This window comes from Castor canadensis, chromosome 2, assembly GCF_047511655.1.
Source record: "Castor canadensis chromosome 2, mCasCan1.hap1v2, whole genome shotgun sequence".
NCBI lineage: Eukaryota > Metazoa > Chordata > Mammalia > Rodentia > Castoridae > Castor > Castor canadensis.
The window spans coordinates 181170872-181196500 of NC_133387.1; the positions used below are offsets into that span (position 1 = coordinate 181170872).

General features: G+C 45.4%; 1 protein-coding gene across 7 annotated transcripts in view; it reads right to left on the minus strand.

Moving 5' to 3' along the window:
* Grik4 (glutamate ionotropic receptor kainate type subunit 4) overlaps positions 1-25629 on the minus strand; it is a 422725-nt gene that overhangs the window by 165073 nt on the left and 232023 nt on the right. For all 7 annotated transcript variants that reach the window (XM_074066528.1, XM_074066527.1, XM_074066526.1 and 4 more), the window contains one exon: positions 6720-6884. In XM_074066528.1, the coding sequence (XP_073922629.1) occupies positions 6720-6884 (165 nt within the window). The remainder of the gene's footprint in view (positions 1-6719; positions 6885-25629) is intronic.

The following is a 25629-nucleotide window of genomic DNA, read 5'->3' on the forward strand; positions in this document are numbered from 1 at the left end:
GTCTAGTGTCCATCTCCTTCACTGGACAGGGGTCTCATCTGTTCAGTTCTGGCACAAAGGAATTGTTTATCAGATATTTGATCAACTGAATTGAAATGATCCAAATGAACCAGTGAAATTAAACGGTTCATCTTACCAGCAGCCATGGCCTGGGGCCTGCCTGGGATCTGCGCCCGGGGTCTTTCATTCCCTGTGAAGAGGGCCCACTCACTGGAAATGGGCACCATCTTCACAGGCAGGACTTCAGCTCTAGAGCTCTCAGGCCCTGATTCCACAGACTATGGCTGCCTAAGAGAGGACTGTGAGCAGGGAGAGACACAGGGGAGCAGGAAGAGAGGGAACAGGGAGACAGAAGTGACATTGTCATGACAACTAAGTTTCCCTGCTGGCAGAAGAGTCTGAAGGCAATTGTCTGGTATTATTGGCTAGTATAAAGAGCATGATGGGGTGTTGCAACCCGTTAGAAGGACATCCTTCTCTCCAAATGTCAGCTCTGGTCAGGGTCTGACCGTAGGTCCCTGTAGAAAGCTGGGCTGAAAAGGAGGGGTCCATAAAGAGCTCAGTCCTTCCCTGAGTCCCCCCAGGTCTCTCCCTGAGACAGAGGCAAGGCAGGGCAGGAAGAAGCTGACTATGAGGCCAATGATAGAAGAATTAATCCCAGGTGCCATCGATGGTGGGTCCTCATCTCTGACAAGGTGGCCCTAGATGAGCCACTCAGCCACTCTCAGAACCTGAGTGATAAACAATCCTGGCTTTATGGGGCAGACAGAGACATGGCGCAGAGAGAACTGGGAGAACTCAGAATTCTTTGCACAAAGACACTCCATGGTGAAGCTCAGAAGGAGCAGAAGGGCAAGATCTCTCTTTGTGCCGATTTATACCATACACGGAGTACATGAGGAAACCCTGACCACCTCACAGCAAGGCCAACAACAATCTTAGTCCATTCTGACAGCACCAGCTCCTCTCTTATACCAAAGCTATCCAAAGCGCCTTCCAGCCAGGACTCCCTGTGGGTGGACAGTGGACTAAGTGGACAGGACTTGCTGGCCCCAAGCCAGGGAAGGGGCAGCATGGGAGTGGGAGGGCCAGGTCTGCACAATCATGCCCCATGGTGGGCCCACCTGCTCAGGGCTCCCTAAAGGGAACTTGAAACTGCGATTGCCTCCCTCCCAACAGCATATGGTGCAAAATCATCAGCTGGGCCCCAAATCACTGCACAAGGAGCAGCACTACTTACTGGGGCTTTCTGGGATTTCCACCAGGCAGTCAGGCACACCATCAACCTAAGTCCTTAAGATGACCCTAAGAGGGAGGTGTTGTGATCCTGATTCTTCCCCTCCCCCTCACAAGAATGATAAAACTTACTGAGAGCCCACACTGGGCCAGGCCCTGCCTGTGGCTCATTTCATCATCACAGCAGCCTCATGAAGTGAGAACGCTAATCATTCCCATTTCAGAGACTTTTAATTATTCTCTAACAAGGACTCAGAGGTCACAGAATGTAAGTCCAAGGTGTGGTGGAGCCAGGGTTAGAATCCTGGTATATTCAGGAGACACCAGTCCCTGAGTTTGAGTGCTGATCTCCAAATCTGACCTTCGCCATTGTCTGGTATAAGTCTGTCATAGATGTGTTTGTCTTTCACTCACCCCAATGTACCACCTTTTAACCAAGGCTCAAGCCTTTGCTCAGGTTATTGTGCCATATACTGTCTTTTTACCTGTCTGACATTCCAAGGTCTGGTCCAGAGGCCTCACCTGACCACCTTATGTGTCCTAGTTCCAAGGCACTCCCTGACACACCCTCAGGAGACCATTAGTATGTACCTCACTTTGAGGATGTGTGGGCCTTAACTCTTCCTGGAAAAGATCATAAGCCTCAGTTTCCCCAGGTGTAAAGTGAGGGTTTTGGACCTAATGATTTCTAAATTCTGTAATTCAATGCATTTCTGAGTCCCTATCATGCATATGTGATGTGGGTAACTCAGAGAAGGGGAGCAAGGAAGGTTTGTTGAATGACTCATCACTATTTGTGTGCCTTTGTCTTCCAGCTTATTCTTTTCTCTTTTTTTCTTTTTATTCTACTAAGCTGATGGAGGGATGCTAACCCTCACTTATTAAAGGCAGCTCTGAATCACAGCAGGTCATGACCACAGAGCCTTCCAGAAGTTCAGGAGCCTATGAAGCAAGAGCCACCCCTCAGGGCCAGAACATCACATACCCACCATGCTCCACACTAGGCTCACTGGAGCAGTGAGAAGGCCTTGTAACCAGTGTGCTTCTGGGTGTTAAGGGAAGACAACATGGCTGGCTGATGGCATGCTTCGCCTCATGAAGACAAACAGAGGCAAAGGCAAAGGGTTAACAGTGAGGCCCCTGCTTCTAGCTCTGCAGTAAATTAAGCCTCAAACTGGCTCTGGCAGCAGCAGGGATGGTGCCTCGGGTTATTTGGGTGGTAAAGGGGTGGTGCTTAGTTAAGCTCTAATACATTTGCTGCAGGAGACACAGTGATCTATAGAAGAGGAGGGCGAGCCTTATGGGAGCTTTCTGCAAAAGAAAGGCTGCGATGAAGATAAGATGAAGATAAGGGAAGAAGACAGAGCAGGGAGGGGAGGTGGCCTAATAGGTCTTGTCCATTCCTTTCATTTCAGATCTGTGGGCCGTGTTGTAGAGGGAGTTGGAGTCAAACATCTAGAAGCCTGAGGCAATAGTGGTAAAAGGACAGAGAGGGAGGAGTCCCATGGGGGTGGGAGGAAGCTTTACAAGTGACCCTTACTTTAACTAAACCCACTGTATGAAAATTCACTTGAACTAGACAGAATGGGGGTTGATTTTCTAATCGTATCTTTCCCATTTTCAAGTTGACTGTTAATTAATGCCCTGTGTGATGCCTTCCATCTCTGAGCCTCTTTTCCACCATCAGAAGAGGGGGTGACCTCTAGACTCCAGCGTCATGACCTTCTTTATACTTCCACATCTTCAACTCTTGAAATAAACCACTGCTGCTCTGGACTGACTGGCCCACCCTGCATGTGATTCATTAAGTGTGATGTGTGCAGAGTTTTTGGAAACCCATCTATTGCTGAAAATAAGGCACACTGTACCCTGCTGGACTGCACAACCCCAACTTCAATCATAGCCTCTACTTTCTATCATTACTATTCTCTTTCATCTTGAAGCAGAGTCCCTGGCCCCAGGGTGAGAGGTGTGGGGTTGGAAGAGTTGACTGGGGACCCCAAAGCCATTGGCATATTTTTTAATTAACAATGCAAATTATCCCAGGGAAAACTCAGGCTGTGACACTGAGCAGCAGCTGGCATGAGGTAGCCCATCACAACTTGTGAAGGCTCAAAGCTGTCAGATTCATCAAATTCAGGAAAGTGGAAAGAGAAGGAGACTTTCCAATTATGATGGATGTTGACATTAACTAACCCACCAGAGAAGATCATGCTGCCATGTGGGCGTGGCCAAACCTTGAAGCAGAGGAGAGGGGAGATGATGTGGAGAGCTGGAGGAAGCTGGTCAACTGTTACAGGGTGAGGAAAAAGCCAACAGCAAAAGCCATAGCTGCCACTCTGTGCATCATAGTGAGCTCTTTTCCACCTTCTCATGGAATGCTCCAAAGGACCCAGTGAGGTTATATTATCATCACTGGAGACTGAGGCATGAAATGGTTAAACAGCCTGCCTGCATCACTCATCTAATAAACAGTAGAGATAGGATTTAATCCTGCTCAGTCTGATTCTGAAATCCATGATCCTAGTCTTCACACCACACAGACTCTACACAAGTAGAGATCCTGTCTCTTTTGGCAATCCTCCCGCTGACATCTACTTCCTCCCCATCCTGCTTCAGCCAACAATGGTAACCCACCATCCGTCTGCCCCCTTACTTTGGGAAGGAAAGAGCTGGGCTGGAACCTTTCTGTAAACCACCTGCGTCGTGTTTAAAACCCATTGTGACAGACGACCCTGGCTTCAGATGAAAGGCCTTTGGATTAGAAAACTTCAGAAGCCCTCTTTTCTCCAAAATGCTAATCATGGCTCAAACACACAATAAAAGTTGAACTGAGGACTACTTGCTAATAAAACGTTTGGTGCCTAAAAAGAAAAAGATGCCCATAGCCCTGCAACGTGAAATAAAGATATCCACTTCCTTTGTCTCCTGATTAATTTGGCTTAATATTTTAGATGTACTGACATTACCAAGTCAGGCTGCACAGGGCACCGGGAGAGGAAATTTACACCTGCTAATGATGTCATCCACAATGGGCAAATATGCACACTTGGTTCTGCCAGGGAAGCTCTGAAGAATGGAAAAAAAAAGGAAGGAGGCGCTTGGTTTTCAATGTATGGACTAGAGAGCTGGTTAGAAATCTAGGGGCTTGTTTAAGATCTGGATGAAGAAACCCTGCAGACCAGTCTAGGAGATTCATAAGAAATCAGTGCTCATACTTCTGATCTTACTTGGAAGATCTTGGGCAATGGGAGTCTTCCTTTCATTATACTAGAAATGAACATCCATGTCAACTAGGTCTTTTGAGTACTCTCTGCTGAACCTTTATTGCCTAGGATCAGGTACAATAGATACTCATTAAATATTTACTGGTCGACTGACTGACTGACTGACTGACTGAAAGGATAAATAACAACTATTTTGGTACTTGTTCTGCTCTGCCCTCTTAGGAGCAATCTTTATCCATAGGTCTTACTGGTCTCAATGGCCCTGTTCTATACAGTATGAACCACCCTCTGTGACAATACTAGACAAGGAGTGGATACTGTCCCAAAGGAAAGTCTAGTCACACCCATAGTTTGTGAGACTGGCCACTCAGCAAGGCGAGCTGGATCCATCAGATCATCTATGTTGGAGATGCAGAGTATGAGGGATATAGGGAGCAGCACTACTGTGTGCACTCTGAGGACAGGGACCATGTCCTGTCATGTTTCTAACACTGCTCCCAATGCATCATGCTAGAAATTAAGTTCTCACTTACACCTCCTGGAAGAATAAACAAAGTGAATCAGGTCTGGGCGGCCATATGAGACAGGTCCTGATGAATAAGGCAGAGAGGGAAGAACCTGGACCCAATCTGAGAGCATTAAAGAAGTTGGGAGAGCAAGAGAGGCTGGTAGGTCTGGAACCACTGCCATCCTTTCCTCTGCCCCTTTCTGGATCCTTACAATATCCTACCTGCCGTGCTTGGGCCAATGTGAGTGAGTTTCTTTTCTTGCAATTACAACAGCCCAGGGTAGAGCACTGCTAGATCCTCATATGGAAAACCAGATGTCGAACATAAATGCTTAAGCAAGTTGCACTTTTTAAAAAATTTGATTTGTTCTTGCCACTGGGTGTCAAGTTCAAATGGGTTAGAAAATGAACTCTTCAGTGTCTTAGGGAATAGATACTATTGTCTGCCTGGGCTGAGAAGCCCTGGCCATAGTTTGCATCTTGAATGTTCCCCAAAGGCCCACGTGTAGAAGGCTTGGTCACCAGCCTGTGGTGAAGTTGGGAGGTGTGAAACCCTTAGTAAGTGGGGCCTGGTGGAAGGAAGTTAGATGATTGGGCGTGTGTGCTTGAAGGGGATCTTGGGACCCTGGCCCATCCCCTTCCTATCTCTTGTTGCTTCCTAGTCACCATAAGGTGAGCAACTCTCTCTATCACATACTCCTTCTGTGACGTTCTGCCTCTCCACAAGCCAAAAGTAATGGGGCCAATCAGTCATAGACTAAAACTTCCAGAACTATGAATCAAAGTAAACCTTTCCTCTTTGAAATTTGATTACCTCAAGTACTTTGTAAGAGTGGCAGGAAGTTGACTAACATAGCATTTCACCATCCTTCTACACTGGAACTGTTTACTTCCATCTTAGCTACAAGATGCTGGCCCACTCACTTGGGTGGGAGTTTATAAAGTCGCCAAGGTAATACCAGCAAAATGCCAGAGGAGCATAGAGAGGTAGAATAGATTGTGCACTGGGTCTGCCAGAGCCAGGACCAGCTCAGTCCTTGACTAGTGCTGTGGTCAGGCAAATTATTCAGTGTCTTTAAATCTCAGTCTCTTTTCTAAAACAGAGGAAATAGCACCCCATTCTCAGACTATTGTTAGAACTAAAAGTGGTACCCAGTACATACGAGGCTTCTCTTATGTGTCACTTGAGTGACCTAATATGTATATCTGTAAAACAATTCACAGAGCTTTCTCCTATATTTTAAGTAATTTAAATTCACAACAACTCATAAGATTTGAAAAGTAGAACCCAGCACATCCATTTTACAGATGGAGAAACTGAGGCAGAGGTCGGCTAAATGACTTATCTAAGGCCAAACTCTATCCCAAGTCCCAGTTTCCGCCCACAATGCTGCCCTTAGCACAGAAAAAGCAAGACTGTCAGCTGGGCAATGGCTAAGCTACCCTTAGGCTGGCCTCAGTTCTTTTTTAATCATGCATAAGATTTCATTCAGGTGTACAAAATGTGCAGGAGATGAATGACTCAGTTTATATGAGGGAATGAATGAATGAGTAGATGAATGAATGAGCATTCTGTCTTAATTCTATTGTACACGTAATTGACAGCAAAACTGGGAGTGTATTCCAGGCAGAGAGTCTCCTGGCACATGTTTTTCTCCCTCCCCTAGGGATATCTGTAACAGAGGCCTGGCAGTGGGTGTGGCTCACATCACAGTTTGTCCTCCACCAGCCCTGTCCATTCTACGTACTGGTTTCTGCAGTCTCGTACTCGCTGTCTCTGAGAAGTTCAAAGATGTCCACTTCGACCTTGGCCTTGCCCAGCCTCTCAGGAGCGCGGTTGATGCGGTTCTTGGCCAGGGTGATGGACAGCCGCTCCCCTCTGCTGCATTCCATGGGGTCGTCCAAGATAGCAGCTGTGGGCAGGCAACCACATGGAGACAGTTGGTATTGCCACATGCTACCAATCCCCTTCCTCTTCTCCAGCCTCCCCCCATTTCCATCTTTCTCTTCCAGGTAGCTTCCCACATTTCTGTCCACCTTGACAATTTCAGAACTTGTCCCAGTGCAAGTTCTCTATGTGCTTCAGGGTCTTGGCTTTCAGGCAGATGTAGCAGTGAATTTTACAGTGGGCATATACCTCAGGAACCCTGCAATGCCAACAGAGGGTCACAAGGGGTCCTATCTGTCTGAGGTCCCAGGCACGGTGACACCCTTGGATACATGTCTAAGTGCATACAGGCAGGTACATGTGTGCTGCCCTTTGAAAATGGAATTCTAGGCATATAAGAAACTCTTTCTGAGGTGAGAGAAGGCTAGAGAAAACTGGGTTTTTAAGGGAGAGCTGTGGGGCCAGGAGCAGCTGCAGGACACTGCTGAATACTGGTACCCAGGCTGTGACGCCCATGATCCATGTCACCCAGGTAAGCTATGCAGCTTCTCTGAACCTCTCTCTCTCTTTCTCTGTCACTCTGTCTTGTCTCTCTCGCTCTCTCAGTGATACTGAGGTTTGAACTCAGGGCCTTGTGCTACTTGAGTTACACCTCTAGCCCTCTGAACTGTTTTAGACAGTAGTAATAGTACGACTAACTCACAGGTTGGTGTGAGGATTCAATTCAAGCAGTGTAGGTAGGTGACCTATCATATGGGCTTAACCAGTATGACAATCAGCTTTTTGGAGGAGTGTGAAAGATAAGTGTTATGGTACCACAGAGAACTGAGTTTGGGTTCCAGTTCCACCACTTGAAACTGAGTTCAAACCTCAGTTTCCTCACTTGGAAAAGGAGGAAAACTACACCTTCAGCTACATGAAAATTACATGAGATGGTATGTGCGCAACACAGTATCCTGCACACAGTAGGCACTTAATAAATCTAGCTCCTGAGATCCCTAATTCTCTTGAGAGGGTAAGTTACAAATATGAAAATCTACACAGGAAAACTTTCACACACACATGTAAGAGCAACATTTCTCATAACTGCAAAGAAGTGGAAACCATCCAAAATGTCCATCAATTGATGGATAAGTAAAATGTGTTTTTTCTATGCAGTGGATTTGACAATAAAAAGGAATAAAGTATTGATATGTGTACAGCATGGATGAACCTTGAAAACATTATGCTGAGTGAAAGCCAGACACAAAAGACTACAAATTGACTCGTTCTATTTATAGGAGATATCCAGCCTAGGTGAATCCACAGAGATAGAAAGCAGATTTATGGTTGTCTAGAGTTGGGAGACTTTGTGGAACATGAGGAGTGACTGCTAATGAGTAGGGGGTGCTTCTTTTGGGGGTGAGGAAAATGTTCTAAAATTGATTATGGTGATGGTTGCACAACTCTGTGAGTGTAGTAAAAATACTGAATTGGACACTTTAGGTGGGTGAATTATGTGATATGAGAATTACCTCTCAATAAAGCCATTATAGGGAAAAAGAAATATCAAACCCATTGTTCAGAAGTTGAAGGAAACATGGGAAATCAAGCCAGACAAACTCTGTTGACAAGGGGCAGGGGTCGACAGAGAGGTCCAGGTTCTATGATGTCTTTTTTGTACATCATTCTGATGCTTACTGTCAACATCTCACACATCAAAAGCCAGGACCCAGAATATTACAAAGCATTTTTCCTGATTTGTGGATTTATTTATATGTACAACCTCATTGAATAATAATTATTATTGTGCAGAGGGCTATACATTGGCCAACAGAGACACATCCCAAGATCTAGGCAATAAAGTGGGCCTCTATGAATTACCTAGCAAAGTCCAGGCATACCTGAGTCCATTATCCACCTGCAGTGGTGACAAAGGACTGTCACTGTGTAACTGACAAGCCTGGAGACACCTAAACCTCCTCCAAGGTAACCTCAGGGAGAAAGACCAGAATGAAATGGAAACCAAAACAGTACCCTGTGCTGCACCAAGATGACCTTGTAACTAGTAGGACAACGGGCCTCAAAAGGTGTTCCTTGGTAGACTACTAGAGCTCCTTCTAGAAACAGACAGGAAGCTGTCTTGGTGTGTCTATCCCCATGCCTGCTTTGATGATCACAATTCCACAAATCCATCAGTGATGGATATTGGGGTTGCATATAAGATTTGACGTAGGGAAAAATGTTTCACAGTCAAAAACACAATAGAGATGATTAGGGTGGCCTATGGCAAGAGAACGAGACATCCAGAATGTCGGGATTTGGCAGCGCCACCCAGCTGAGTCATGGGAAGGAGACCCTGGATCCATGACACATGAGTTTTATATTAATTGGTATGCATTCATTCAGTGACAATGCTGGTGTAATTGCTTAGTGGACTCAGTCTCAATCCTAGAACAATTCTGTGAGGTGGGTGTCTTATCTTTACGTGGAGACCAGAAATTGCCAGTAAGAGAAATCTGATGGCCTTCCCACATTCTCAGAGCTGGTGAGCACCAGATAAGGAGGTGGTCTGAGGTTGCCCTGACTTCACACCCTGCATCCTGAGCCATGGTTCATCTTCCTTCTCGTAAAAAGGAAGGATACGTGAGCCTTGTAGGCACTGTGAAGGAAGTGTTACCAAGGCAAATGAACTCTGAGAACTAACAGTAACAGGGTGGACCCTGAACAGAATTTTTCCCACATAATTTCTTTGCTTCCTTCACTCTACCCCTCCAAACCCTAGTGAGATTTTTAGACTAGAGGCAGTCTAAAATATTTCCCTTTGTGTCATGTGAGCTCGCTGTTACCAACTTTCTGTCTACAACCTAGTAGATATTCAACAAATCACCTGTCTAAGATAAATTAATAACATAATCTCTCAAAATGCCTATTATGGTGTGAATCTTAAATGTCCCCCAGACAGCTATAAGCTAAAGGATTAGTCCCCAGTCCATGGTGCTAGTGGGAGGTGTTGAACCTTAAGGAGGTGGGGTCTAGTGGAAGGAAGTTAGGTCATTGGAAGCGTGCCCTTGAAGAGAGTATTGAAATCCCCTCCCCCGCCACGCACATCCTAGCCACAACTGAGCAGCATCCTCTGCCATGCACCTTCTACCATAATGTATTGCTTGCCACAGGCCCAAAAGCAACAGGGTCAAGCAACTATGGACAGAAACCATGAATAAAAACAAACCTTTCCTCCTTGTTTGGACTTGGGTGTCACATTGGACTTTCCCCTGCCCCACCAGTACACAAAAGGCACAATTACAAGAACACACATCTGAGGGTCTGTTCCAGAGCCAATTGGTTCCATCTGTTCTCTCTTCTTTTGCAAAGGACACGTTCAGGATGTATGTTATGGTCTTCACTGGGTTCCCCTTGTTGTGTTGAAGCCTTAACTCGCAATGTGTGCAACTGGAAATAAGGCCTTCAGGAGGTAATTAAGGTTAAATGAGATTGTGTGGGCTGGTTCTTGATCTCATGGTATTCCTCTCAAAAGAGCTTTCTCTTTTTCTTGCTCCCTCTCCCCTTCCCCCACACCTCTTTCTCTTTCTCCACAAACCACACTGGACATCCCCATGATCTTGGACTTCCATTCTCCAGAATAGCAAGCGATAAAGTTCTACTGTTAAACCACTCAGCCTGTGATGTCTCACTTTGAAGCCTGAGCTGATTAAGACAATGTGTTTATAGAAACCCAGATGTGTAGGATCCCAGCCAGCCATGTAATGTCCAATACAATCAACTCACAGAGCATCTCTGGATGCTCTGTGACATGGGTTAATAGGCAGGGGGAATAGGGAGGTGGGATCTTATAGTAAAGGAATTGTAGGTCCCTCTGCACCCCTCTTTCCTTTCCCTCCCCACAAGTTTGATTTAGCAGGGACCTATTTGGCAGGTAGTTGCTAAGATCCAAAATCCTACCCTCCCTACTCCCCCCACCATTCTGGGTAACACTTTTCATTAAGGTTTTAGTTCAAGACAGCGATTAACTTATGGCTGGGAAGAGACTTGACTGGGTGGTTGGCTGGCATCAAACACACTTGGATCAAGGTAATTAGGGTGAAAATGGGGCCATGGACGCCAAAGAGGCTTAGGCTCTCATGGGACATCAACATGTCCCCAACAGGCGTTTACCAAACAGCACACTTGTTCTTCAGCAGTCCCAGGAGAGGGGCCAGATGGATGGAGGAGAGCAGCATGCTCAAGACTTAATGTGCAGCGGATGCTCCTGGCCCGTGCATGTCCCTCAGGCCTGGCTGCCCGGCTAGGCCAGAATGTTCAGAGTTCCCAGTCACTGCCAAATGAGGAACAGTATGAGCCAGCATATCTTCCAGCCCTAGGGACTGCTCTGCACAGAAGTCAAACAGCAGCCACGGTGAAGCTGGGAGTTCTGGGCTGTAACAAGGACAGGGCTGAGGTTGGTGAGACCTGTGCAGGAACCAGGACCCACCCCTCTTTCCAGTCAGAGGGACTCAATGCTCCATGATTCCTCCAACCCAGGTCAACTCAACATGCCTTCTTGATGTCAGGAGGCCAGGGTCCTTTGCATTCACCTTGTGCCTTTTCCTACCACTGTGTTCTCTGACCAGTTCTTGCTGAGATCAGAGGCTGATGCCAAGCAAAGAGCGGCCTGTTGACTGTGCCCATCCTGACCCCCAAGCTCTTCCCCTGTTCTCATCCCAGGCCTGTGTGCTCTGGAGAGGGTGCCTCCCCTGGGGCCCTCTGGCTCTAACCACTGCAGCAGTCTCCAGCTTATCCCTAAAGAGTGTTGCTAGGACTAACCAGGAGCAAGTGCATGGCCACTGACCTGCTCAAAGACCTCAGGACCTCCTTATTTCAGTCTGAAGTCCGGGTCCCAATCGAAAGTCTACAAGTGCCTCAGGCCCTCCACAGTCTGACTTCTTCTCATCTTTGGGGGCCACAGCAACCCTTTCAACTCCCCATGATGACTGAAGGAACATAGACTGGCCTATGTTCCTTCCCCATGACTTTGCTGACACTGTCCCTTCCTTTTCCCTCCTTTCCCTGCCAGGCCTCTTCTACTCCCTCAGATCCTCCTCTTCCAGACATCTTCCCAGCCCCTTGGATAGGGCATACCTGTCCATCTGTACCTGTGTGTGTCCTCAGCTGCTTATACCTTAGAAGCTCAAAGTAATCCCACCTTCCACCATGTCTTTCCAGATTCCCCAGCCTAAATTATTTCCCATTCCCTTGAGCTCCCTGAATTTGTGCCTATTTGTAACCTAGCTTTTCTCCCTAGACAACTGAGGGTACAGACCACACATGACCTGTTTCATGATTGTGAACACACAGTGGCTTGCAATGAATAGCTACTGAGTACATAAACAGTATAAGGCCCTTGGTTTTTCATCCCCTACAGCAGATATGGGGATATGGTACCCAGGGATGCTGTGCCAGCAGTGGATGATCTGATGACTGATGGCAGCCCCTGGGCATGGTCTGCAGGACCAACGACCCAGCAAAGCCTCTAGGGAACCTGAGGCTGGCTGTGTCCTCTTGTTCTCTGCTCACCTGCACAAACTGAAATGGGCCTTGCTCTCCCTCCACATATTCTCAACAGCCCAGGAGCAGCCCCTCAGTTGAAAAATCAGCCTCCTTAATCCCAGGGTTTCTCTAAGGCTCACTGCTGAAGATTCCAGTCCTTTCAATAACTCTCAGCTCTTTAAGGGGGGAATAAAGAGGTTTTACTGAAGAGTCTTTATGGGCAGGTTCTGTAACACTGCCTGCGGCTGTTTGGCTAGTCTGTATCAGCTCTGTGCTAACAAGAAAAAGGAATTGCTTGAGCCCTGGGAGCTGGTTAGCTTTGCTCCCCGGCTGACCCATGCTGGCTCTCCAACTATGGGTCCACAGCCCCAGCCCAAACACTCACCTGACACCAGCTCCTCCATTAGTTCTGTCCTCTCAGTGCCTTCCCTTCTCCCCTTGTTCTTGGTCATCCCTCCCACTGGGGGTCACCACCATGCATTCCTGTACCACCTATGGGTCACACACTTTCTTCTTCACCTAGTGTCCCACACTGGGCATCATTGTCCCCAGGTCTCACCCAGCCAGCTCCTTCTCATGTCATAGACTGCATTCACAGGCTGGAGCAGCCACAACAAAGGGTGGCTTTGACAATAGAAACTTAGCTTCTCACAGTTCTGGAGACTGGAGGCCTGGAATTATTGAAGTGTAGCAGAGTTGGTTTCATCTGAGGCCTCTGTCTTTGGCCTGTCAATGGTCATCTCCTCCCTCTGTCTTTTCCCTCTGTGTCTGTCTGTGTCCTAATCTCTTCTTATGAGGACAACAGTTGTGCTGGAATAGGGCCCACCCACCTTAATGATCTCATTTGAAAATCATCATTACCTCCTTAAAGATATTCTTGAAATACAGCCACATTCTGAAGCATTGGGGTTTGGGAATTCTACATACGAATTCAAGGGCACAATTCAACCTATTACATGAACCTTCACCTCTAGCTGTTGCCCAGCACCATTCCCCATTCTTGACCCACAAACTGATTACTCTAAGGCCACCCTCAGGGAAGTGCCTTGACTCTGAGCTCCCAACACTTTCCTAGCAGGTGCAGAGAACAAAGGTCCCTCTTCTGGTGAGCCCCACTGGGCCTGCCCTGCTCTTTCTGTCACAGTCCACCTCCCTTCTCTCCTTTGTCTTCAGTCACTCCCAAACCAGCTTGTCTCCCTATACTTAAACATGGTCAAGGTCCCATGAAGACCCTAAAATAACTACACTGACAGCACGTCTCCTCTGGTTGGCCCTTCCACCTTCAGTTCAAGCCAGGCTTCTCCATTGGTTCCTTAGTGTTTGCTGAATTCAGTTTCATCCAAATTCTCCTCAACCCACTGCAACCTGCTTTCTGTCCACACCACCTCACTTAAGCTGCACACAAAATCAACATCAACAACCAGTTTGAGAAAATTGGTGGACACATTTGATTGCTTGTGTAATTATATGGCTTGCTGGCATTATTGTTTATGACTACCAGATGTTGTTCTAAGATCATCAAATATATCTCATTTAATCCTCACACAGCCTACAATGTACTATTCTGTTTGACAGATGAGACAAGTGAGAAAGGGACAGGTTAATCAACTTGCCCAAAATCAGACAGCTTTCAGTGGCATCCTGGTTCAAGCCTGTGAGTTGCTGGACCATTCTGTTAGGCTGCTCCTAGACCAGTGTTCGTGTGCATCTGAGAGTCCTGAGGCCCTCAACCTCCTTGGCTTCCATGAAGATACTCTCCTAGGGCTCTCCTAATTCTCTGGCCATTCCTGCAGGTACACTCTTTTGCTTGTCCTTTAATATGGATGGATTCCCAGGCTTTCTGCAGAGCCCTCTTCTGGCTTTATTTCCTAAGTGATCTCTCTTGTTTGCAGCCTCCTCCTTGGGGATGTAATGCACATCTCCAACAGCCAGCTGATGTCTCCAGGTAAATGTCAAAGAGCATCTTAAGCTGATCAAGACACAGACTAGACTCACCCACTTCCCTCCTCTATGGTTCCTGCCATTTTCCCATGCTTAGTAAATGGCAGCATTGTGCCTCACCCTAACTCCTCACCCTCAAAACCAGTCCTCAGCCTCTTCTGGTTCCACTCCCTCAGTATTTCTCCAATCAGTCTATTTCTCTCTCTCATGCTAACACCTCTGTCCTCCTCTGTCCTTTCACTCAGTTACTTATCTGTAACCTCTTCTTCTTCTTCTTCTTTTTTTTTTTTTTTTTTGTTGCTGTTTTTTAGTGGTACTGGGGTTTGAACTCAGGGCTTACAAACTTGCTAGGTAGGCACCCTACCACCTGAGTCATTCCACCAGCCCTATCTGCAACCTCTTACTCTTGCCTAGTTTCCTACACTACCATCCTAGCACTCCTGGGTCATATAGCTGCCAGAGTGATCACTTGGCAGTCTTAACCCTGCTTAAAGAGGCTTTGCCTTCAGAATACATGGAATTCCTTGGCATGGCAGACAAGACCACCCCCTCTCTCTTTCCTTACATTCTGCTTTCCTGCTCATCTCTACTTGGTAAAAGTAGTGAAGTGTCCCTCCTCCAGGAAGCCTTCCCTGAACCAAGCTTCAGGCTGACCAAGCTCCACAGCCCTGTATTTTCACGGAAACCCAAGTCTCTTATACCATATTTCAATCATCGGTTCAATCAACTTGCACTCTTTAATTCTTTCTATCCCCAGTGCCTGGTACTTCATCTAGCAACAACACATACTTCATAAATGTTTGAGCCAACTTGCCTTGGCTTTTGTGGAATTTTATGCCAACTTTTACTTCTTCCCTCAGAATTGGCACTCTGACCCATACAGATATGAAACAATGATTCTGACAAAGATGCAATGAAAAAAGGTCTTTTGACCAAGTTATGCTGGAACAATATGATATCCATGTTAAAGAAAAAAATAACTTTAAATTCCATCTCACACCATATGCAAAAATTAACACAGACCTAAAGGTAAAATTTAAAACTATAAAACATTCAGAAGAAATTTTTCATGTGACTTTGAGTTAGACAAAGGCTTAACAATAACATAAAAGCACAGCCCTATAGTTAAAAAAATCAGTAAAATGGACTTCACCAAAATTACAAGTATCTGTTTTTCAAGACACTGTTACTACAAAGACACACCTTGAACTGGAAGAAAATATTATATACAAAGCCTATACTAAATAAAGGACTTTTATCTAGAATGCATAAAGAACTTTCAAGACAGAGTAATAAGAAAACCACCCAATTTTCTAAGATGAGCAACAATAGATTTGAATAGACTCTTCACCAAAGAAGTTATATGGGTGGGTGGAAACTATGCTTAAAATCATTAGTCATTGGGGAAATGCAAATTAAAACCATAATGAGATATTACTACAACCCTATTAGAATGGATGAAATGAAAAGCCTTGACCATACCAAGGGTTGGCAAGGATACAGAAGTGGAATTTTCATACATCCAACTTCTTCCCTAGCTCCCCCTCTCTCTTCTATAGAAGCCTAGTTATGAGTGTCCCCCAAACCTGGATCTAGTCCTCAGTCCACTCGCTCTTCATTGTTTACTTTCTCTCTTAAGAAACTTTCTAATTTTTAACTATTAGCTTCAAGCAGGTAATGCCAGAATCCCTACCTCCAGGCCCGATTTCTTACCCACTTCTTAGACTCTTATTTCTGGCTGCTACTGGGAAATGTCCCATAGGACCGCTTTCCAAATTCTGCCTTCCAAATATAACCCATTATCTTTTCATAGAATTGGGGCTCCTTCTTAATTCCCAGCTTCGATTAATAGCACAGTTGTTATATGCAAATTCCTGACAGAGCTGTCTTACACTCTCCCCATCCCTTTGGTTATTCCATCTGCTCAGTCACTGAGTACTGCTAGGATACCTACTTCCCATCCACTGCCCATTTTCTGTTCCCTCTGTCACCACCCTCCTTTTCTCCTGAATTCCCAGAACTTTTCTCTGCCTCAGTTATACTCACACCAATGTAGCTACTCCCCACTACAGATCTCCATCCTGGCTCCTAGACCTTCCACAGTCTGGCCCCAACATGACTTTCCAGGCTCACATTCCACTAAATTCTATGGCTACTTAGCTGCATCTAGGTGATCCTCACTGAATATCCAAGAGGGCATGTCACTTTGCCTTGTGCTTTTATTCTCTATGTGTATCTTCCTCCTGGAATGTTCTGAGCTTTTCTGTATCCATATCCAAATGCTACCTAAAGAGCATCCTATTGTCATGGCCAACTCCTACCTGAACCCCAGCAAGACTGAACTGCTCCAGCTGCATGGATTATTAACCCTTCTCAAATCCCCCAAAGCATTTATTGCCTGTACCATTCATTTAGCACTTCATCCTGAACTTTGTAACCCAAATAGGACATTGATGCATTCAATTCTTCCTTTATTTGTCAACCCAGCAACTATCCAGCAACCACTTATTCTAATTAAGGCACTAGATATATAGAGAAGGATAGCTATGTTTCTGCTTTCAAAGTGTCCAAAGGAAGACATGACCACATAAACAAATAGCCACAACCAAAAATGGTAAGTGACACACAAAATCTTATTAGGCTCCAGCCATAGAGCAGGCATTCATGTGCCAGGAAATCAAAGGCAAGGAAGACTGTGTGTCCTTGGTTCACAAGGACATCCTTGGGGGTGGGAGTGAGCCAGACCTTTATTATACAATCAAGCAAGCACTTCCATAAAGAGAATCACAGACTTCTAGGAAGCACAAGTAAAGAAAAACCAGACTCTCCTGGGTGATGGGGGAAGCTTTAGGGAAGGCCTCATGCATCTATCTAACACATACGTGCTAAGATCCTACTGCCTGCCAGGCTTCACAAAATAGGCAGCCTTGAAGGAAGTCATTGAGTTTCCCATGGAAGCCATGTGCAAAGTGTGGAGCACCCAGGGTATGAGGAAGCCTGGGGCCACCTGGCAGGGGAGGCTGGGTGGGAAGAGAAGAGCCAGAGCACGAATGACTTGCTAGGGGTTTGGAGTAGTAGGTACCCTGAAGGTGCTGAGGAACTGCCAGAGAACTTTCAGCAGACCATGACATTTTAAAGTTTACATTTTATAGTGATTCCCCTTGTAGATATACTAGAGAGAGAGAGAGAGAGAGAGAGAGAGAGAGGAGAAATATGAGCTGGACTGGAATGACCCACCTGGGTGCTATTTTAATAGTCCAGGGGAGAGAAATGAGGCAGGTAGTGAGGGACAGGGCAAGGAGGATCAAAGAAATGAGGCAGATTCAAGTGAGATTAATGAGGTAGAATCAGTAGTAATATTGTGCGGTGGGGTGGGTTGAGATAATGAGGTAGGCTCTAGGCTTCCTTTACATTTAGTTGATGATATTACTGACCAGGATAGAGTACAGGGTGGTAGAGATGAGGGTTGGTCTTTTCTGTATTTGGAGAAGGAAACCATCAAGTGTGAGGCACAGTGTTCAGTCAAAGTTACTGGCCTGGCTCTCCAGAAAACAGTCCAGGCTAGACACAGATCTGAGAGTCTTCAGGGTGAAGGTTGTGCATGGAACAGACAATTTGGATCCAGCATTGAGTGGTGAACAAGAGGAGAAGAGGAACAAGGCTAAGACCTTGGAGACTCGATCCCTGGGTGGGGAGTGTGTGGAAAGATTGAGAAGCAGTGGTTAGGCCAGAGAATCTAAGTAGGCTATAAGTTAAATAAAACAAAGACTGAGGACTTTGCATAATATATGGCAATTAGGAGGTCCCTGAGGACATTAGTAAGAACTTTTCCAGTGGAGAGGTGGGGAGAGCAGGTGGAGGAGTAAGAGAGAAATAGAGAGTTAAGCAGCTTGTCTTGGAAGAGAAGAAACTCGATGACAATGACAACAGGTGGCGTCCATCACAAGGTCCAAGGAAAGGTTTTTAAACTAAGATGAAAGGGACTCAGAAAAAGAAGTCAGTGGGAGGGGGAGTGACTATGCCAGGAGAAAGGAGGCATTTTTCCAATAAGCTACATAAAAGGCAGACAGAGAAAGAGCCTGGAGCAAGGTAAGTTCACCAGGGATGACAGAACAGACTCCTCCTCCAAGATGGCAGGGCAAGAAGGAGGGAAATATGAATAGACTGCTCACCTCCCCTGGGTCCTTTTTCCTCTTCATTCTATTAAACCAGCGCCTTGAGTTTTAACTGAAAGATGGCTTCCCAGCCAGGCACTGCATTTACCAGCCTCCCCTGAGCTCAGGGAGGCTGTGGGCTGACTTTGGGCGGGCAGATGTGAGTGGAGGAGACTGGAATACCCAGATCATCACTGTGCCCTGGACTCTCCTTCCGTTTTTGGCTGGCTAGAATGGTGACAATCACCTTATGGAAACCACAAGGTGCTGATGACAGCATGGCCCATCACCATCCATCCTTGGACTGCCACTTACCCCCAGACTTGTGTATGAGAAATATACTTCCACCTTTGAGCAACTGCAATTTAAGGTCTCATTGTTATTATGGCTCAACTTGTATTCCAACTCAGTGCTGCCCAACAGAAATATAGCACAAGCTACAAACATGTTTATTAATGTGCTAGTGGACACATCAGAAAAGGTCAAAAGAAACGAGTAAGATTACGAAATTAAACCAAATTTTCCAAATAGTATTATGTCAACATCTAATCAATACAAAAATCACTTGAGATATTTTATATTCTTGTTTCCACACTAAAACTTTAAACTCTAACATGTATTTTAGATTTACAGCCCCTCTCCAATCAGACCAGCTTTACTTCAAGAGCTTAGTAGAAGAACAGGAATTATGGGAGTGAGGTACTCCAGAATGGATGGTTAGGGGGCTGTTTTAGACCATGGAGTTTAGTAATGTAAGGTTTAAGAAGCAGATAACCAAGGGCTGTCATGACCCAGAGTGCAGCTGTGACCATAAAATGGAGTGGGATAGAAGGCCAGCACAGGGGAGGAAGCCAAGGATCCCCAAGGTAATGGCATGGGAGGGATGGGTGTGTGGATACTAAGGATGATCAGACCAGAGCAAGGTAGGGTGAGAGGAAGGCAGTGTGGCTAGAGTCCCATCCCTATAAGAGAATGGCAAGTACAAGGTAAGTGGGGACTTGAAACAGGAAGCAATAGGGGGGCAGTGTTAGGAGGTTGTACCAGGGCAACTCTTTAGAGGGAGCAATGGCCTTTGGACATGGATGGAAGGGAAGCACTTTACCTACCAAGCTTGGTTCTGATAAATGGAGGGAATATGTGCGATGGGGATGGCATCTCAGCTGGATGGGAGCTCTGTATGCCTGCTGCAAGGGCCTAGAAGGAGGCTAGGAGGGGGAGGATGGGCTGAGGACAGAGCATAGAGCAGGAGGGGGATGGAGATGAGCCTGCAAGTAGAGGCACACATGTGCCCAGGTGCTGCAGGGCACTGCTTACTTCCTTGTGTGTGGACTGATGTCTACACCAGCCATAGCAGGAGTCATGGCTCCCCTTGTCAGTGTCCCTGGTAGTGAGCTGGGCCTGAGCTGGGCACTTGTTTGGCATGTGTGCTTTCTAGACTTGTTTGATGTGTGTTCATGGCTAGACTTTCACAGCATGGCTCACGTTAATCTTTCACACTCCCACAGTTAAATAAAGGACATGACCCCTGGAAGAAATTTATGAAGTCCCTGGTATAGCCAGCAATTAGATCTACATTTAGTGCCTTATAAATATGACCACTTTGTCTCTGTACATCTGACTGGGAGACCCAGTTAAGCTCCTTAAACTTCTTTCTCTCCCAGGATCTTGCTACCTCCTCCCAGTTTCTTTTGAGGAAGACTGTCCCAATGTGTTCTCCTTCAAGTGTGGTCACAGAGGGACCCCCCCCCAACCCTGTTTGGCCTGACTGGAGGCAGTTGTGGCTGGCCAAATACACAATCAGGCAGCACAATGCCTGGCAGTCACACTTGCGGCTCACTGCACACAGAGCCAGGTCGGGGAAGAAACAGTAAGCTGGAGCTGCCCGTTTGTCTTGTCTAATGGCTGCTGGTGACAGCCTTCTGGCCACGTTGTGGGATAGAGCAGGAAAGAAGGCAGCAGGGACATGGAGTGATGGAGGCTGCTGGGAACCTTAATGGGTTTCCATGTACAAAGATGCCAGGCAAGGTCTGCCTTTTAACTCCAGAGGAGGCTGAGCCCAGGCTGGTTTCCTTGTCTGGAGTAATTCAATCTGGGGCACAAATACTGATCACCTGTCTTACACCAGCCACCAGTTGGAGTAGATGCAGTTGAGAACATGACACGAAGCAGCATTGGTCCCTGTTCTCAAGGGTTCATGCGCTAGTTGAGGAAATGAAATTGGGGGTAAAGATCACAACTATGGGCTGGGGATGTAGCTTTGTGGTAGAGCTCTTGCCTAGCGTGTATATGGCCCTAAGTTCCATCCCCAGCACCACACACACACCAAAAAGAAACAAGCAAAAACATGCACATTATGTGCTGGGCAGATTCTGAAAAGTAAGTCCAGCTGGACAGCTGGTAGGAGCCATTGTAAGATGGTTCATTCACCTCTGAGCCAATACCACTCCATGCTGCCTTCTGACCCACCCATTAATCTCCATCACCTGACACCACCATTATATCATGTGTTCCTGATTCCTGGGAGGGAGACCCTAAGCCACACATTTTACCCAAACCTTTGAATAAGTGAGTGCGTGTCCTGTCCAGTGGAGTGTATACACAGGATCTTGTCACCTCTCAAAATGTCAATGATCACCATTTGATCAAAAATGGTGACTACAATGGGAACTAAAGAACTGATACAGTAGGTTGATGCTGATCAACTCCCACCCCAGGAAAAAGGGCAAGCAAGAGAAAAATGATAGATTGGAACTGCTTTAAGTTCTTTGCAAGAAGATGGCTAGAAAAATCTGAAGGGCCATTACTTTGATTGTTTCTACCTTGGAGTTATCTGTCTCTTCTCCCAGGAGATCAAAGCTCAAGTAATGGATTTTTTTATTCATTGCCATCATTCCCCAAGGAAGAAGCCAGAACAGGGCAGGGAATATTTATCCAGGAGGATACTGGGGTTTAGAGTCTAAGCCAGGTATCTCCAGTGGGACAAGAATAGAATATTCATGTGTTCATTCACTTGGAAAATATTCAGATAATCTGTCATTCTTTCTCTCTTGCCCTTTTCATAAGGTGGAAGGAAAGAGATTCAGGCCAACAAAATGTGTCAAACTTTTAGCTCACATTGTAATTATGATTTCTGATTGAGGGTGACATTGTTCTATGTGTCCAGGAGACAGGCAAAGTCCTCATGTAGCCCACATCTAGAATACAGATTGGGAGCCTGTATTGCTATCTCCTCACCCCTCCCCCGCAAGAGGCTGGGCACTCGCTGTCACACTGTCTCCCTAAGAGTCTGCAAAGGTCTCATATATCTTTTGTGGCACTTTACCAAAACAAACACCTCTCAGGTATATCTTTTCTCAAATTCATACATCATATTTTTCCTTGAAACTAACTTGCCTGTTAAGTAGGTGTCTACATGCACCTCAGGCTATCCCTGGTAATCATTTCTATAAAGAAAGAAGGAGGCCAACTCCGAGAGCAATGGCCTTTATCCATGCTAGAGTCAGCCCATGAAGTCAGCCCAAGATGACAAGCAAGCTGGGGGGTGAATGGGGGGAGGACAGGGTCCAAGGCTCTCCACCAGAACCCAGCAGACCAGGACTTGGCCTTCCTTTCTGGGTAACTTTAGTCTTCCCAAGAGCTGTTGGTTGAAAGAGACACTAATCTGGCTGCTGTCAGAATATTCAAAAAAATGCATAGAGGGATGAGAGAAAAGAACAATCAACTGCAGGGGATAAAAAGCAGCCCCATTCAGATGCCATATGCCATAGAAGTAAAAAGCCAGTAAATTTAATTTAGTATAGACCATGCAATTACCCACTTTAAAAATTAAGGACCGAGACCATAAACCCACTAAACTTCAAATCTTCATAATAGGCAGTTAAATGAGAGAGACAGAGAGAAAAGGTGCAGAGGGAGAGAGGAAGACAAAGGAAAAGACCCAAGAAAAAGAGGAAGGCAGGATAGAAGAAGGAGGAGGAAGGGAAGAAGGAGAACAAAGAAATAGAGGACCAGCAAGACAGACCTTGAGACAGGCTTGAGAGAAACAAAGGAAGACAGAGAAACAGAGCACTCACACGTTCTCAGAGGAAGTTCCCACCCTTGGGGTCTTCTGATTCTGCTACCAAAGAGACTTAAAGTCACAACTTTAGACATAGATGTGGACAAAAGCTTTCTCTGCTGATTAGAAAACATTCATTCAGGTTTGTTTCTATTTCCACAACCAGCTTAGAGCAGGCTTTGTTGATCTCAGCATTCCTGATATTTGGGGCTCAGTAAGTCTTTGTTGTATGGCTGTTCTGAGCATTGCAGAAGGTTTCACAGCATCCCTGGCCTCTAACCACTAGATGCCAGTAGCACTTTCCCCATCTGTGATAACTTAAAATCATTCTACATATTGCCAAATGTCACTCTGGGTGTGGGGGGAGGGGCGCAGCAAATGCCCCCAGTTGAGAAGCACTGGTCTGAATCATTACTTCACAACTCAACTCTTCCCCTTAATAGTTGTCCTTCCACTCCCTACACATAGCCACAAGAGGAATTCTCTCCACAGGCTCCTCTTCGATGGTGTCACTATTCAGAAGCATTTCAAAGCATTCCAGTGTCCACTATGTGTGTGTGTGTGTGTGTGTGTGTATATATATATATATATATATATATAAATCTCCACTACCTGCTTTGTACTAGGATTTGTTCCAAGCACTGGAAATAGAGTGGTGAACAGGACAGAGACCCAGATGCAAGGATATTGTGCTTTCATTAGGAGAGGTGGAAGAGAAACATGCAAAGAAACAGATACAAAATAATTTCAGACAGCTAGAAAAAGAAGAAAACAAGCAAGTCTCAGCAAATGATGGAGAGCGATAGGAAAGGGCTATCTCATCTCAAGTGTCCCCTGAGCAGGGACCTGAATAAAGAGGTAAAAGAAGCCATGGAGAGAGATAAAGAACATCCAAGTTGAAGGAGCAAGATAAGAAAGAACTTGCAGGTGCTGGAGTTGGTGGTTAGAGTGTAGAGGCTGAGGGTAAAGTGGATGAGACAGAGTGAGGAGGGAGCTGCAGGTGACCATATGGCTTCATGGGCCATGGCAAGAAGCTTAGTCTTATTCCAGTTGCAGTGGACAATCCCTGGAGGCAGTCACATAAACATAACTCAACTCCCTAACTGATTCTCGAATTCATGACCTAGCCCTTACCCACCCAGCTTTGTCGGCTTGTACTTCTCTCTACTACCTTCAGCGTGTATCAGAAGCACCCATGCGACCTGTTAAAGCACAGCCTTCTGGGCTCACGCCCACAGTTTCTGATTCGTTAGAAGTCTAGAGTGGCACCCAAGAATACTCATTCCTCACAAGTTCCTAGGGACTGCTGATACTGTCAATCCAGGGTGCACTCCTAGAGCAGCAACTCCGAACAAGTGTCCAAGCTATGTCCTCAATTCCCATCGCCTACTACACTAGCCCATCCCTCCTCAAAAGTCACTGCAGTTTGAAATCCTAGCCACACTTCAAGATCTGGCTCAAGCTGACTCACACATTCCTCCAGCGATCCCCTAGACACATGGACTACAGCACATCTAAGCATCATATGGGGTACCATTGGCAAGTTGTCACCATCGTCTTGCCTGTAGTGTATGCACTTGTGTGAGGGCTCAGTTCTGCTTCTAAGCCATGACTTTTTCCAAGACAGGACCCCATTCTAACAAATCTGCTTAAAATTCCTCTTTCTTTTCTTTTTTGAATAAAGTGAGCTCTCATTAAAATAATTACCTGTATAAATGACTAATACCCTGTTGTCTCTCTCCCATTAGGATGCCTATTATTTAAAACAAACAAACAAACACTAAAGACAAAAACAAACAAAAAAATAGAAAATAAGAAGTGTTGGCAGGGAAATAGAGAAACTGAAACACTTATGTGCTGCTGGTAACAATGGAAAATGATTCAGCCACTCTGAAAAACAGTATGGTGGTTCCTCAAAAAAAAAAAAATTTTTTAAGCATATGACCCAGCAATGGGATATATATTCAAAAGAATTGAAGGTAGAGTCTCAACTTAATATTTGTTCATCAAAAGGCGAAGAGTGAATAAACAAAATATATACATTTAATGAAATATTATTCTACCTTACAAAGGAAAATAAATCTGACATATGCTAAAACATCAATGAACCTTGAGATCGTTATGCTAAATGAAATAAGCCAGTCTCAATTTGACAAATACTGTATGATTGCACTTATAGGAGGTAAGTAAAGTAGTCAAATTTTAGAGACAGAAATTAGAATGGTGGTTGGCAGGAGCTTGTTGGGGGCAATGGGGAGTTATTCTTTAATGGGTATGTATTTTCAGTTTTACAAGATGTAAAGGGTTCTGGAGATGGATGGTGGTAATGGTACCATTGTGAGTGTATTTAACAGTATAGAAGTGTATACTTAAACATTAGGATAGGGCCTGGCATTGTGGAACACACCTGTGGCCCTAGCTACTCAGGAGGCAGAGGGAGGAGGATCATGGTCCAAGACCAGCCTGGAAAAAAGCAAGAGAATCTATCTGAAAAACAAGCTAAATGCAAAAGATCTGGCTCAAGTGGTGGAGTACTTGCCTAGCAAGGTCCCAAAGTTCAATCCCAAAGGAAAAAAAATAAAGTTAAGATGGCAACTTTTATGTGTATTTCACCACAATTAAAAATCATTTTAAATACAAAAAGTCTTGCTTTATAATTTATAAAGTACTTTTATATACTATCTTACTTGCATCTTTTCATAACCTAGAATATAATGGTAAAATAGTGTCATTCCTGCCTTATAGATAAGTATTCAGAAACCCAGAAAGATTAAATTAACTCAAGGACACAGTGAATGTGTTGAAGAATCAAAACTAAAAAAATCAGATCTACTCTACAACCAGCACTGTTCATGTATCACGATGCTCTGTAGAGAAAATCACCTGTATGTGCTAAAGAAAATGCTAGCTGACTGGTTAGGAGACAGGAAAGAAGATAAGAGGGGAGGAAGAGAAGCAATTATTTGATTTGAATAAGATGCCTGCCTCATGATTTAGGGAAGAAGAAAAACCAACATTTTCTGCTCCATATTGTGGATATTATTATTATGCTGATGATGATAAAGACAACAGATCCCTAAGTCACCTGACTG